General features: G+C 29.9%; 1 protein-coding gene across 1 annotated transcript; it reads right to left on the bottom strand.

Annotated features, from left to right (window-relative positions):
• Positions 1-213: 213 nt before the first annotated feature.
• Prosbeta1 (proteasome beta1 subunit) lies at positions 214-2,251 on the bottom strand. The gene is made up of 4 exons (XM_085193080.1): positions 2,164-2,251; positions 1,706-1,971; positions 1,107-1,241; positions 214-535 (listed from the first exon to the last, which is right to left on the bottom strand). Exons 2-4 carry the CDS (start codon positions 1,965-1,967, stop codon positions 258-260), a joined length of 675 nt encoding a protein of 224 aa, XP_085049206.1. The 5' UTR covers positions 1,968-1,971; positions 2,164-2,251; the 3' UTR covers positions 214-257.
• Between the last annotated feature and the right edge of the window lie 11,977 nt (positions 2,252-14,228).

Below are 14,228 nucleotides of genomic sequence, written 5' to 3'. Positions count from 1 at the left end.
TAAAATTCTCTATAAGTAATTAAAATACCATCTGGTTGCAAAATTATTTATTAACAACTATATGCTGTTACTCTTTTTTAATGTCCCATCTCTTAATATGGTGAAAGAAAAATTCCAGGAGTTGCTCAATTGTGAATGATCTATCATTACTGTGTTTTATATTCATTGTATTTCTATAAATGGCTTTGTGGTTTCAAATATAAAAAAACCAAGTTAGTGCAAAATTATTTATTATCATACTAAAATATTATAAATCATTAACCTTCATAAAACTTGGGTAGCTGATCACCCAAAATTACTGACCGTTCCACACCAGCTTCAGTAATAACACCAAGTCTGACAACACCACCAGAAGACCCGTCTCTCAGCATAGCCAAAGTTAAAGTGTTAGTAACAAATTTTTTCGCTTCCTCCTTACTCATTTTAGGCTTGAAATTAGCATCAACATAACCATAGACGTAAGAAGAACCAGATCCTCCTATGGAAACTGCTTGACGTTGGACCATACCTCCGATTGGTACAGAGTAGATTTGTCCTGAAAAGTTTTATTCTTAGATATACTTACACTATAGTGGTTTTTTTTACAATATCATAATTCTTAAATAGTACAGTAGGTAGAGGAAACCACATCACTAACTCACTCTTTTGGGCCAATAAAAAAACAAAAGTCAAAGAATATATAAAAGAAAAAGGAAAGAAGGCTGGGCATTGATATTCATGAAAATTTAAATCTATTGGGAAATATTACAAATTGTATCTCCATTGGAGTATATCAATATTTAAATTAACTCTTTTTAAATTATTTAACTTTTAACAATTCACATGCACTTGTTAGGAATAATATTGGTCAATGATGAAGTGCAGCTCAGTCAAAAATGTGTACCCATTATTAAGACAAGTTTTGGGAAAATTGTCTTGCTTCGATAAATTCAGTAATTCTTTAAAATGTATCTATCAGACTATGATGATATTGAAATCTGCATGTTGATGACAATATACAGAAGCTTACTAATTTCCCTACAAACATAATATAAGTAACTTATACTGTAAATCAAACCTGTAAATAAAATCAAGTTTTACAAAAGTCCATAAAAATAGATGTATACCTCCATTCTTCTTGTCCCAACCAGCAACCAGAATACCAGCCACAAGTGAGTCACGGTAATTGTAACACAGCTCTCTAAAAATGGCTGCTGCTGTTTGCACTAGGGGTTGTTCCCCCAATTCCATCTTGTGGAAATCTGAAAAACAAATATAACCCAATAAAATCTATAATTGATTCCAAAATTGATTTTGGTTTTGCGTAATACTTAAAGCATCACATATTATTGCCAGTGAGGCCAGTTGTGGCACAAGGGCATAAAGTGTGACTGTAGATAGAACTGGTAGTAGTTTCGACAGAAAAACATGACTCGAGGAAATGAAATATTATTTAAATATATATTAAATTATATTAATTAAAATTTATATTAAACTAGGGGGGGCGCAAACAGGACCTCACTTTTGGACCTCGCATAGAGCATGCATTTAGAAAGAGATATTTAAATATTTGAAAGTATAGAATTTTATATATTTTAAAATATCCCATTGTGACCTGTACGAATTTCTATATGAATTTACAATAGGCTTGAATTTACTTTTATTTGTACTCAACATTAGCTTTTATTTTTATAACGATATTCAAATTAGATTCATCAATACTTACTCAGGTGATAAGTCACAATATCAGCAATGGCCTGTGTATCGGCAGCAGAACCAGATCTACAACAGTATATGTGATCAGTTATTCTCGTCAGCTTGTCAGTCACTCTATTAGCAATGTAAGCTCCTGTTGTTGTCCTGGAGTCGGCACCGATTACAACACCGCCATCGAACTCGCAAGCCATGATAGACGTTCCTGTGCTGTGCGGCGCGTTCATCCAGCTCATGTTAGGATCAGAGTAAGTATCTACTACTGAAGCAGTCATTTTACTGTAAATAATATAGTTTTTAATTAGATTGCTTGAAGATAGATTGAGTTTTATGTGAGTGTGACTTAAGATTTGTAAATTATACAAACATGAAATAATCTCTTATATATAAGAGATATATCACTTAAACGTACGTACTGTGATGTAATGTATGTAAATTAAAAGGTTTTTGAAAAAATGCTTTGTAACTTACGTGTTTTTGTTGCAAACAAAATAATAATTTATGTTTTTTGAAAGTCACGGTACGGCTGCGGCAAGCGCTGTCAATTTTAATTGTCATTCTACTCCAGATAATATAACAGACATAGATAATTTATAAAACACCATCGATGATATTGACCTACTATTGTCTATAGTCAAGTATTTATTAAAAGTAAGATACATATTTAATATCAAATAGTAATATTCTATTATTAAATATTTAAATATTATTAAATATTAAATAGCTATTGTGGCTTACGAACGCATAAAATTTTGTGAAAAAATATATATGGATGAAAAAATATAGATGGAATCCTATCCACTTATAGTATTACATACACGTTCATATTTCTCCCGATAGTTCGAAGGAGCACTCTGACAAAGTAATGATGTCTACCACGACAAAATATAAAAAAACTGTTTTTTTTTAAATATACGAGTACAGTACGGTCAACAAGTCGTGGCCGCCCTAAAATTTAGTTTTGAACATGCGCATTGTTTACTCGGCAAAAAAATATTCAATAGTAAGAAAAATCCTTAAATCAAATCTGTACAGCCTTCCACAGGTAATTTCAGGGCGGCCACGATTTGTTGACTGTACTGTATCCACTGCGATTATTTCATAACGCAGTTATTGTTTGTACTTCTACATTTACTTCAGTTTCGAGCTGTATCCCGCAAACAGCAGAGTAGGTAAAGGGAACCGAGTGTTAAGATACTCCGTTCCCCACTTTCCGCCGAATTTTCGAGGCATTGCGTGTTGAGTGGCGGAACTCAACGCCACGTTTTGTCTGGATACCAGACCGACGAAATGAAGGTATTTAAATTTAAAATTATAATATTTTAAATTATATTTTTATTATTTTAAATTTAAATACATATTTCATTTCCTCGAGTGAGGATCAAAGCCACAACTAGTCGCGTTTACAATCTCACTTTGTGGCCCTGCGCCACGACTGGCAACAATTTCTTTCCTTCCTTCTTCCTGGCATTAATCCCGGCTATTACTAGAGTCTGCCTTCCTACTCAACCTACTCCACTTTGCACGGTCTTTTGCGTCATCGGTGGTTAGACCATTGGCTCTCATGTCCTGCATCACGACATCCAACCAGCGCTTCCTTGGGCGTCCGGGAGGTCACGCCCCAGGAACTGGTATAGCAAGGCATTTGCGTTCGACATAGTTCTTAGGCCGGCGCGTAACTTGGCCAAACCATCTCAGGCGACGCTCTTGGAGCTTATACGCTACGTCACGGACCCCAAGACTACCTCGAATGAATGTGTTGCGTATGCGGTCAGACCGCGACGCAGACGCCGCACATCCACCTCAGCATCTTCATTTCCGTGACGTAAAGCTCCTGAGTGTGTCTGCCGTATAAAAGAACCGGTTCTTTCGTCTTATATATTCTACTAGCGGCCCGCCCGCGGCTTCGCCTGTGTGAACTACTCTTGCGGATATTATAATTCAAAACGGATATTATCTAAACTTATTATAAAAATAAAAATGCATATCATTGTAACGTGGGTGTTCACCACTCATTAGTACTCTTGTCCCACTAAAAGTGCATCTGTGAAAAAAAAAAAACAACAATATAGCACGCACCATTTTGTACGTCATCTTAAAATCGATGTTTATTTAAACTTTATAAAAGACCGTTCAGTTTGCTGTTTGTTGAATGAGCAAAGGTTTTTGATAAATCGTTTTTTTATCATACATTTTATTTAAAAAGAATATCGAATTTATATTTATTTTATTCATGAAGTTTGCGATTCGCCACCGTTGTTCAAAAAGACATGACGCGTCTTACGATACTTTGGTCCTTTATTGGCATAGAATTTGGGTGATTTTGATATTTGCTTTGAACTATGAATACGAACGGTATTGTATTTTTTTTACATTACACGATCATAAAAATATATACTTTATATATTTATTTGTATATTTTTTACGAATAATTCTGGTTTGCACTACTTAACTAATAGGTTAGTTTAAGTAAGTTAGTTTGTTTATTTTTAACAGCGTATAGAGTATTTTAGTTTATAATTCTGAATATAAATATTTTTTTTACAGGGATTTAAATTTCAAATCGTTTGTTATACTTAAACACATTCTGTTCGATTACGTTGTAATATATTTAAAAGTACTATTATTATTGTTTATGTAAGAAATCGTAAGCATACTTTATAAATACGTTATCTGAAGAGGCGCCAATATAGTAAATATTATAGAGCAGACGCTATCATTATGTTAGTGTTAGTACATACACAATATCACGTTATACTATTTTTATTTGTTCTATTTGTTAAAGTTCATTTACTTGTAAATATGATATAATTATGTATTTTTATTTCTAATAGTCTTTCCTGAGAAACTATTACATTGTTTGATAAAAACAATATAAACAACATGGACGCTATTGTTGCACAGTTAGATGGTAAGGCGTGCTTGAAAATTCTTTTTACATTCTATAATGATATAAATGTTTAGGTATATCTGAAATATTGTTTATACATCTTACACCTACTTTCCTTTTCACAGTCTCTTCAGAAAAACAGAGTGATTTAGCTATTCTATTTCTCTAGCTAGCTCTACTTCACTCAGCCTATCCAACAGTAGTTATAATAACAGGAGAAATAAACAAAATTAATATAATATTATTTAACATCCAAAATGCTTAGTGATCTGTAAAACGTACAGCATCAGAAACGTTAACGCTCCAAGAGTTCAGTAGTCGTGAGTAGGCGTATTATTATTCAACCCCGTCCCATGGAAGTGGCTGTCAATCTGAGGAGAATAATGACGCGTGCGGTGGAGACATTTTGTTATTTATTTATTTATTTTATTCTATAACCTCCCCCGCTACGGAGACAATGGCCAGATGTTGATATTTTTTTCTCTCTCTCTCTCTCTCTCTCTCTCTCTATATTACAATGTATTTTATAAGTTGCGATGGTCGCTTTGTAATCATGATGTGTCAGTTTCCGTTGAGTGTGAATACTTGTCCGTTTTAGGCTTCTGGTTAACGGACGGTTTCTGTATATATAATTACTATACAGCTGATGTTTTTTTTCATAAGTTGACCCTTTAAGTTCATATAACTTTATTCAAACAACTCTACTCTATGATGATATGTGGTCATTTTTAAGCCAATAAGAGTTTTATTTAAACAAAAATCCCACATATAGGTATATATGTGGGCTAGTTTAGAGTTTACGTTTTATTAAATAAAAAAAAAGATAAAATGATGTATATGGCAGAATTAAAAAGAGAAAATTAGAATAAAAAACAAGCTGTCCGGAGTATAACGAGACATCCTTTGGGACAAATTATGTTATTTTATAGAAGTTCGTGTTGGATTAGAGTAAGCTTTGATTTTGTCATTAGCATGCAAAAATGTTTTTTATTTTATTTTATATTAATGTTTGTTTTCTATGATCCAATAGATATATAATTAATTCAGAAACCAGAATTTAATTAAGATGCATCTAATAAAAACTAGTAAATTCAATTGTTATTTTTATTTCAATCATGATAACTAAAACAATTATGTGAGTATAACTTTTTACAATGTAAAATATTATTGTTTAGCTATACAAAGATTTTCATCTCATTTTGCACCTATATTTCTTAGCTAAAAATAATAATACAATAGTTAACATCAAATCCGCGTATCTTTACAAAGTCTCAAATGTCAACCTGATCTCGTTATCAGGGAGTTCCACCACTTAACACGCAATACCTTCGAAATTCGGCGGAAAATGAGGAACGGAACTGTCCTAATGGAAACGAAGTCTCGTAACATTAGGTTCCCAGGTTCCTTCTGTCTACCTTGCTATGTGTTGAATACAGTGTAAGGCTAAAAAAATATTTTCCTTACTCTATATATTATCTGCAAATATTACGTAGATACTTCTATAAGACTATCTTTTCAAGTTCACGATTTTGCTTGCAAGACAGAGTACTTAACTCTATAAAATATTATTTTTCTGACATTAGATAGATTTAATATACGAAATAATTTTCGGTTAAGTACTATATTATATGCATAATATAGTATGTTGGTAATAGTAAAACATTAACAATCTTTCATACAATTAAATGATTTCTTAACGCCAATTGAATACAATAATAATTAGACCAAAAGTCCTACTAATTCTAACTAAATATAGCTTACACCAGTTAGAAATACGTATACACCACAAATTGCTACCAATTTTCTAGAGCTTCCAGCTTTTCCAGTGAGTATTGAACTAAACCGAACCCGATAAAGTTTTTAATATAAAAATCAACGTTTAATATTTCTCAAGGCTTCCGTAAACCTTAAGCATTTTCAGTTAAATACTTTTAAAGAGACCTTCTAAGCTCGTAAGTTGTAGGTGTTTCATTTCCGGACCACCGATTATTAATAAATACGGAATAGCTCGAGCTACCCTAACCCCCATTCAAAGTTATGAATCAAAATAAGTATTTTTTGCTTCCTCGTGCCAAAGGTACTTCCCATTATATAAATTTGATACGATATTTTATAGAGGCATTGTAAGCACGCGCCGGAGCCTCGTATATGAGTATTTTGTTCGTTTTTTTGTCCAAGATCGTCTGTTCCCCCTACGGCCATGGGCGGGGGATGGGGACCGCAGGGGGACGGCCCCTAAAAAGTTATGTATTTTTTCTCCTCTTTTTTCTCATCGATGTGATGAAACGGCGTGCGCTATTGATCCAGCCTGCGTTGGTTCATGTTATATCGTTTTTAGATTTCGTCGCTCTACTGTTTCTTGTAATTTTTTTGTTTGTAGATTGGTAGGTATATATGTGAAGGAATAATTTATTTTTAGTATTGTTCTTGTTTTTAAATTACTTTATTTAGTTAACTGTATGTTTCTTTTCTTCATTATATTGTTATTCTGTGATTGTTATTTATATAAAATTTATATATTTACTGATTTGTTTTTTTATATAGTAAGAGCGCTTATAATAAAAAAAATAGGATAATATATATAAGAATTTATAATTATATTATAAAGATTGTACAGATTGAAAACACCAATACTACCACATTTCTATTAAAAGTATAGTTTACAAATAGATCATAATAGTATAATAGAAAAAAAATCAACATTTAATAATATCCGCAATATAGTTATAGGTTTAAAAACAATTTAACATAATGAAGCTAATTAAATAGTTTTTATATTTTTTGTTTAATTAAAAAAAAGCATTAACTCGAACGATATCTGTTTCATTAAAATGTACCTACGTTGTATACTTATACTGTAAGTTATATTTTTTTTTGTAACATGTATAGGTATATATTTATTAATATAAAATTATAAAAAACGTAATTCTTGAAAATTTTCACAAGAATACGTCAAAAACAAACAAAATTTTATTAAAATAACTTTCGTTTGAAATCTAAAACAATTTTGAATAAACTTTATTATTACCTTGATATTTTATAGATACAAAGAGTTCTAAATTAAAAATATTCTTCTGTTTTATCTGTGTACATCACATCGCAAGATTAATCTGCACGCGGAATCGATTGTTTAACTCAATTGAAGTTATTTTTTAAGAAAAAAAAGCTATAAAACTCAAATACAATTCAGTAGCAATTAATCAAATTACACATATTAAATACACTTTTTTATTTGCAACAAAATAAATCAAAATAATCACGAATAATTAATACATTGTCTATTGTTCTCCCATAAACGACAACAACAAAAAATACTTAAATTGATGTTTCTATTTTAGTTTTAATCTTTTAATTAATCTGAATTATTGAGATGCAAAAAAATATAATTTATGTTGATACCTAGGTATCTACAATTAGATTAATTTAATATACTTAGTTATAGAATTCTACGTGCTTTAACTAAAAAATAACGTAAATAACGTAAGCCAATGCTTAATATTTTAAATAAAATAAATACAATATTTATAAATAGAACACAGTATAAATTAAAAAATAAATAAATAGTTATATTTTATGTTGTAAATTTAGTTTTTTTTTGGAATAACTGCAAAATAATTTACTTTTTTTTAATAATTATTATTAATAATTTTTTTTTGTCATATTCTGTAAAATATATTGTAGCTGGCACTGTGCTAGGCTGTGCGCTATCTGTATTTGTTCTAAGATTTTTTTGCACCGCAGGTGTGTGGACGCGCGTCCATCCCTTTATGTGGGGTATGGGACAAGCTGCTCCGATACTATGGAGTGGGCACCCATCACACACATTGTGTTTGGTTACAGGGTGATGTTTATTTAAACGTTTTAGTTAATAATATATTTATAAATTAATTTTTAGTTTAGGATAAAATATTTTATAATATGTACGAATCGTCATAAATTTAGTATACTCGTATGTCAATATTTAAATAAGCTTTTAAATTATGACTCAAGTATTTTTATTAATTAAAATTTATAATAATTGTGAAAGGTAGAAAACGATAAGTCTAAAAATAAAATCTTTAATAAGGTTTTGAGGAAAACTAGCTTGTTTGTATCTTTTTCAAATAAAATACAGATAACAAATAAATATCGCCAACTATTTCTATGAATGAAACCAGCCTGTATATACGCATACAGTTAGTACATAAAAATATCCACAATAAATAGGAGATTTAAAGGATTTTTTACTATAAACGGCATTCACGAACTCAATTCCGAGCACTTTGGGGTCACTTTTTGAAGATTATTTCGTATTGTGGAATATAGACGAAAAAGCATACAATGAGTTTAAGCCCTGTTGACTGACCGTCGACTTTTTGCAGTAACGGCGGGTAGATTACACATCTTGATTCTAACTTTTGTCCAGGTCCAGAGCTGAGATAGGGATCTCAGTAATAAAGATATTTGCTTGGAACGTGAAATTGACGTTTTAGAATATTTTCCACCCAATTGTGCAGCAAATTGTTTGACCACGTGCGAGCACGAGATTGTAAAATGATAACTACTTACTTATGTTAAAATTAATAGACAACGGAAGTATTGTTAACTTAAAAATATTTAATATCAGGTTCCCATATAGTATTATTTCTTGTGTAAATATTTACACATGTATTATATGTTATTTATCAATTAAAACTCTATTGCGACGTTAGTTTGTTATTTATACCTATATTTTTTTGCTTATTTTTTGTACCTAGTTAATAAAATTGTACAGTTGTTTATGAGTTAACAAGTTAATTTATTTCCTCTCGGTTTTCTCATACGAGACAAAACAGCGTTTGACTGTAAAGGTTTTATGGACCCAGCGTTGAGTTCTGCCACTCTACTCTAGACCAATGCCATATCAGTTTAAATATGAGAACTTTTTATATTTAGAAAAGAAACGTAAATAATATCCACCGTTTTTTATGATCATGTGACATTACTTTTTGTAACGTTATTACAGAATCGTTATATAGCCACGAACCAATTGAACTGTGGTAGTTTCTTAGATAAAGTAACTAGATATCGTGTAGTACATCTTATTGACTTAATATTACTGTTTTTTGATATACATATGGAGATAGATAGATTATACTTTATTGCACATGAATAATAATTTTAAAAAATACAAATAGCACAGAAAACAGATAAATAAAAATATGTATGCAAAGTCTTTGTCATAGAAAATATATAATTTAAATATACGACTATTTATAATTTTAATTTAGCGCGAATGTTAAATTTTAGGTAAGTAGGACACTGAAAACGATGAGATGATTGTTTTTTTATTTTTTTTATTTCACGTGTCTGCTACACGTGTAGTAAAAAAAATAAAAAAATACTGAGAGAGCCTAGTGTTAAGATACTCCACTCCCCATTTTCCACCGAATTCTAGTGGCAGAATTCAACTCCGCGCTTTACCTCGACACCAGAAGAAAAAAAAAGAAATGAATATATTTCATCTCCTCGAGATCGAGATCGAGAATCGAACCCAAAAGTCTTTGGCCAAAACGGGCATCATCGTTTTATATGTATTTTGCGTGTTAATTAGGAGCTCATGAGAATGTTCTTAAATAAAACTTCTATATACTTGTAAAAAATTGAAATACAACTATGGACAATAAGAAACATATTATGTCATCTTAATTTTTTTTTTAATAACGGCATTTTATTTTTTTTGCAAGTATTCGCATATTTTTAAATGAAATTTACTTTTCGGGTTACCACAATTATAAAATCATTAAAATTACTTAAAAAGTAAAACTATAAATATACCTATTATATACTATATAATAAAAAAAATGTCTATTGTTTTGGTTCATTGCTTTTTTATAATAGCAGCATTTTATATACCAAATACCAATACCTTATTACACGCCTATAATGACAAAAAGATCAGTAAAAAAGACCCACAGATTTTTACAATGGGGGACTTTTTTTATTGAGGAACGTTAACAACCTGCTCGTTTTCAGTTAATTATATATATTTTTTTAGAATAAAAAAATACAAGGTAGCTGACCGCTTAGATTTTAATGAAATAATTGCGAATAAATTATATTTTATTTTAATGTTTTTAATAATGAGTTAAAATTATTATAATAATGTTTTTACACGTGTCGTGACTATTATTTTCGATTACGCACTTACGCATAGCGGCACAAGTCTTCGATTGTAAACTACAGGTTTTGGGTTTGATACTCGAAGAAATAAAATATTCAATATTTTCATTTTCTCGCTCTGGTAATGAGGCAAAGCCTGAGGTTGCCACTAGGTTTCCAATTCCCCCTGTCAAGATTCCCTCTGCCTACTATTTTGTATGCGGGATACAGCGTGAACTGCCTTTTATCTAGAAGTCTAAAAAAGAACTTACAACTAACTCCATTTACCGATTTCTGTATTACTCTATGTTTTAAATATCTAAATTGGAAAAAATATCTTTGATAAAGAAAATAAATATTTTTTACTTACATATTTGATATTATAAGGTACATTTGAATGAACAGCCATCACTTACACATTTAGACTGTGTCAATGAATAACTAATAAATAAATTCGTTTTTGTATGCAGTGTATATTAATTGACAAAAATAGCTATTTTCGTTTAATTATTATCTGTAATTGATGACTTAGCAAACATTTTGCATGAAAAAATCACTATTAAAATAGGTAATAATGAAAAACATATTTGTTTATTTCACCACTCAACACGCAAAGCTTTCAGAAGCCGGTGGGAAATGGGTAACGTAGCGTCTTAACACTAGGTTCCCTCTGCCTATCCTGCTATGTGCGAGATAAAGCGTGAAGTTAATTTTTATGTATTTTGTTGTTTTGTTCTTCAGCCAAACTATAGTAGATAAGTTAATCACAGAAATATCTATAGGTACGTATGTACTTAAAATATACGAGTCCAAATACAGGACATGATACTAGAATCAATGAATTTAAAAAATCTAAAAACTTAGTATTTTCTTTAGTAATAAGTTTTTTTTATATCCAATGAGATTTGTCAAAACAATATTTAAAAAAAAAACCACAAAAAACGTCAATGACGTAATAAAACTGACAAGGCCGCAGGTTGCCAATAAAAAATGTATAAAAACCCAAAGTTCACGCAGGTTAGGGGGAAGTTAAAACACCCTGAACAATTCATCGTTTTTTGGCGTTCGCGTGTTCTCTATTACGTAAGGGCGCGTAATGTCAAGTTTCCGGTATTACCCTCTTTAAGAGTTTTAGGGGAGTTTTTTGTAATGAATTAACTTTTTACGTGAGTCAAGTTCAAATGTGATTTTTTTAGACACGTGTATGTTGGAAGTATGGAGATAATCTTCGTGTTTTCAATAGTTTTTTTGCGGGTTTGCTGTTTTTTTTTCGCGTTTTTTGCATATGTGCTTAGTTTTTCTGTCAATTTTTGTAGACGGTAATAAATAAGTGTTTTTTTCTAGTGTCTACGTGTGTGCAGAATTATTGATCGGCTTATAGAGTTGTGCATCTGAGTTAGAAAAAATATATAGTTTTTTAGCTTTACGCTATATCCTGAACACAGCGGGGTTGTCAGAGGGAACCTAGAACGAAGAAATAGAAATATTAAGTAACAATTAACAATTATTATTCAATTAGGAATGGAACCCATAACCTGTCGCAGTCGCACACTTGTGCCACTACAGTACAGCTTTCTTTTTACTTTTATAATGTTATTTAAAATAATAAAATACTTAGTAATTTTGACAAAATTAGGTTAAGATTCCGTAATGGACGCTAGCTAATACAATTAAAATGTATCACGTAAGCAGTTAAAATTACCTTTTTTATAATAGTTTTTTTGTTACACATTATAACACAATTTAATTAAAAAATATTCAACGTATTTAGACTATTTTGAAATAAGGAAAAAAAATTAGCTCATTTAATAAAATGTAAAACTTAAATAAAAGTATAATATTATTTTTATGATTATGATTAAAAATAAGTACCGAGATCTAAAATTGTTATATAAAAACTATTCTTCGCTAAAATTCCAGCGGTGAGATGAATATTCTTAAAACAGTTATATTATACTGTCCACTAAAAGGACCTAACTAAACAATTTTTATTCTTTTGTCCATTAATCAAGCTAAAGGGATTTTCTCTGCAAAAACTGTCGGCTGTGACCAACCCTTTTTTATCCCCCGGAATACCGTTGCTTGTTATATTTAGAACAATTTCTTTGTCCATCGCCTAAGATTTTTATTACGTCGGCTGGTCCTTTTGTTATAAATATATTTGCATATTGTGACCGGATTTACATTTTGTTTTGGGACGCATATTTTTATATTTTTCCTCAAAGTGACAAAGAGTTAAGTTATAAAATGCAAATCGACGTGAAACTATGTTTTAGTTTTAACGTTTCTAGGGTTGTCGCACGTTTTTGCTGTCTCATGAATATTCTTATTTTAGGCACTAAAGTTTTTTCTTTTCTTTTAAGAATATTGTCTTTGAATGTTTATTAGGATTGTCGTTTTTTTGATTATTTGTTTTTTTATATTATATATTTTGTATAATATTGTATACAATTTATATGATATTATACAAAATTATGTAATCTGTTCATAATAATAATTATTATTATTCCATATATTAATTAAATATGGAAAAATCTAATTATAGTCCAAATTAAAATTATTTATTAATCTTCAATTTAATATCTCTTAATTGTTATTTTATAAACATGATTTTAACTAAAATTTTATTAATATAGAGGCCGTGCGTTTGCAAAAAAAGGAACCTTTAATTAATATATTAAATTAAAAGATGATAAGTATTTCAAGCTTCAAACAACACAAATAGCAAAAAAGTAAATGTTAATCTTAATATAATTATATGTTTTATAGGTATTTTATGTCAGTAGAATAATAATAGTTAACAAGCGAGTAGCGAAAAAAAAACCTAAGTTCAAATTCTGAACTTCATCATATTTAGAATCGGTCTTTTTTATTTTCATAGACGAAGAGAATCAGTATTTTTTTTTTAAATCATAGCAGAAGGTAAAAAAATAAACAGCACGTGAATGGAATTATTTAAGGCGTAAAATAAATGTTTATCGTAATTTTGTTTCTATTAATAAATTTTATTACGCGATACGAGCTTCATTATGTTAATTATGACTACTAATATTATTTGTTATTATTAATAAATATTGTATTTTCTATATTTTTTTCTAAGTTTTAAATGAAAATCTGTGACGCAACCAGCCACAGTCCGAACTAGCTTTCAACAAACGAATATCACATCTCACAGATAATAAAATCATAAAAAGACAGAAGAATCAGTTTTTGTTGTAATTTTATTTTACATATTTTTTTTTTCATGTGTACTAGAATAAATAGATATATATTAATTAAATATTGTTATTTTTTTGTAAATATTTATGTATTGTTATTTTTACAAGCCATTGATGCCGTTGTGGGTTCGATTACCACTTTAGGCAATGAATGATTATTTATTAATATTGTAAATTTTCACTGTGCATGCATTTGAATACAGCATGAAGCTGAAAAATAATTTACAATATAAATACAATTAAATTAAAAGTCAATGCGACCAGAGTCACGTCTGAGGGTTCAGATAAGATTGTTTTTAGGGAAACTA

This window comes from Heliconius melpomene, chromosome 11 (assembly GCF_056956725.1).
Source record: "Heliconius melpomene rosina isolate 202511_hmr_F chromosome 11, ASM5695672v1, whole genome shotgun sequence".
NCBI classification, from domain to species: Eukaryota; Metazoa; Arthropoda; class Insecta; order Lepidoptera; family Nymphalidae; genus Heliconius; species Heliconius melpomene.
Note: the sequence above shows the minus strand (reverse complement) of the source record. Positions and strands in the feature narration are given on the sequence as shown.

Excerpts from the sequence above, each read along its gene's own strand:
- Prosbeta1 (XM_085193080.1), bottom strand. The coding sequence starts at position 1,967 with ATGACTGCTTCAGTAGTAGATACTTACTCTGATCCTAACATGAGCTGG. Across the intron at positions 1,242-1,705 it reads TATTGTGACTTATCACCTGA|ATTTCCACAAGATGGAATTG; the intron begins GTAAGTATTGAT and ends TTTGTTTTTCAG. Across the intron at positions 536-1,106 it reads TTGGGACAAGAAGAATGGAG|GACAAATCTACTCTGTACCA; the intron begins GTATACATCTAT and ends AAAACTTTTCAG.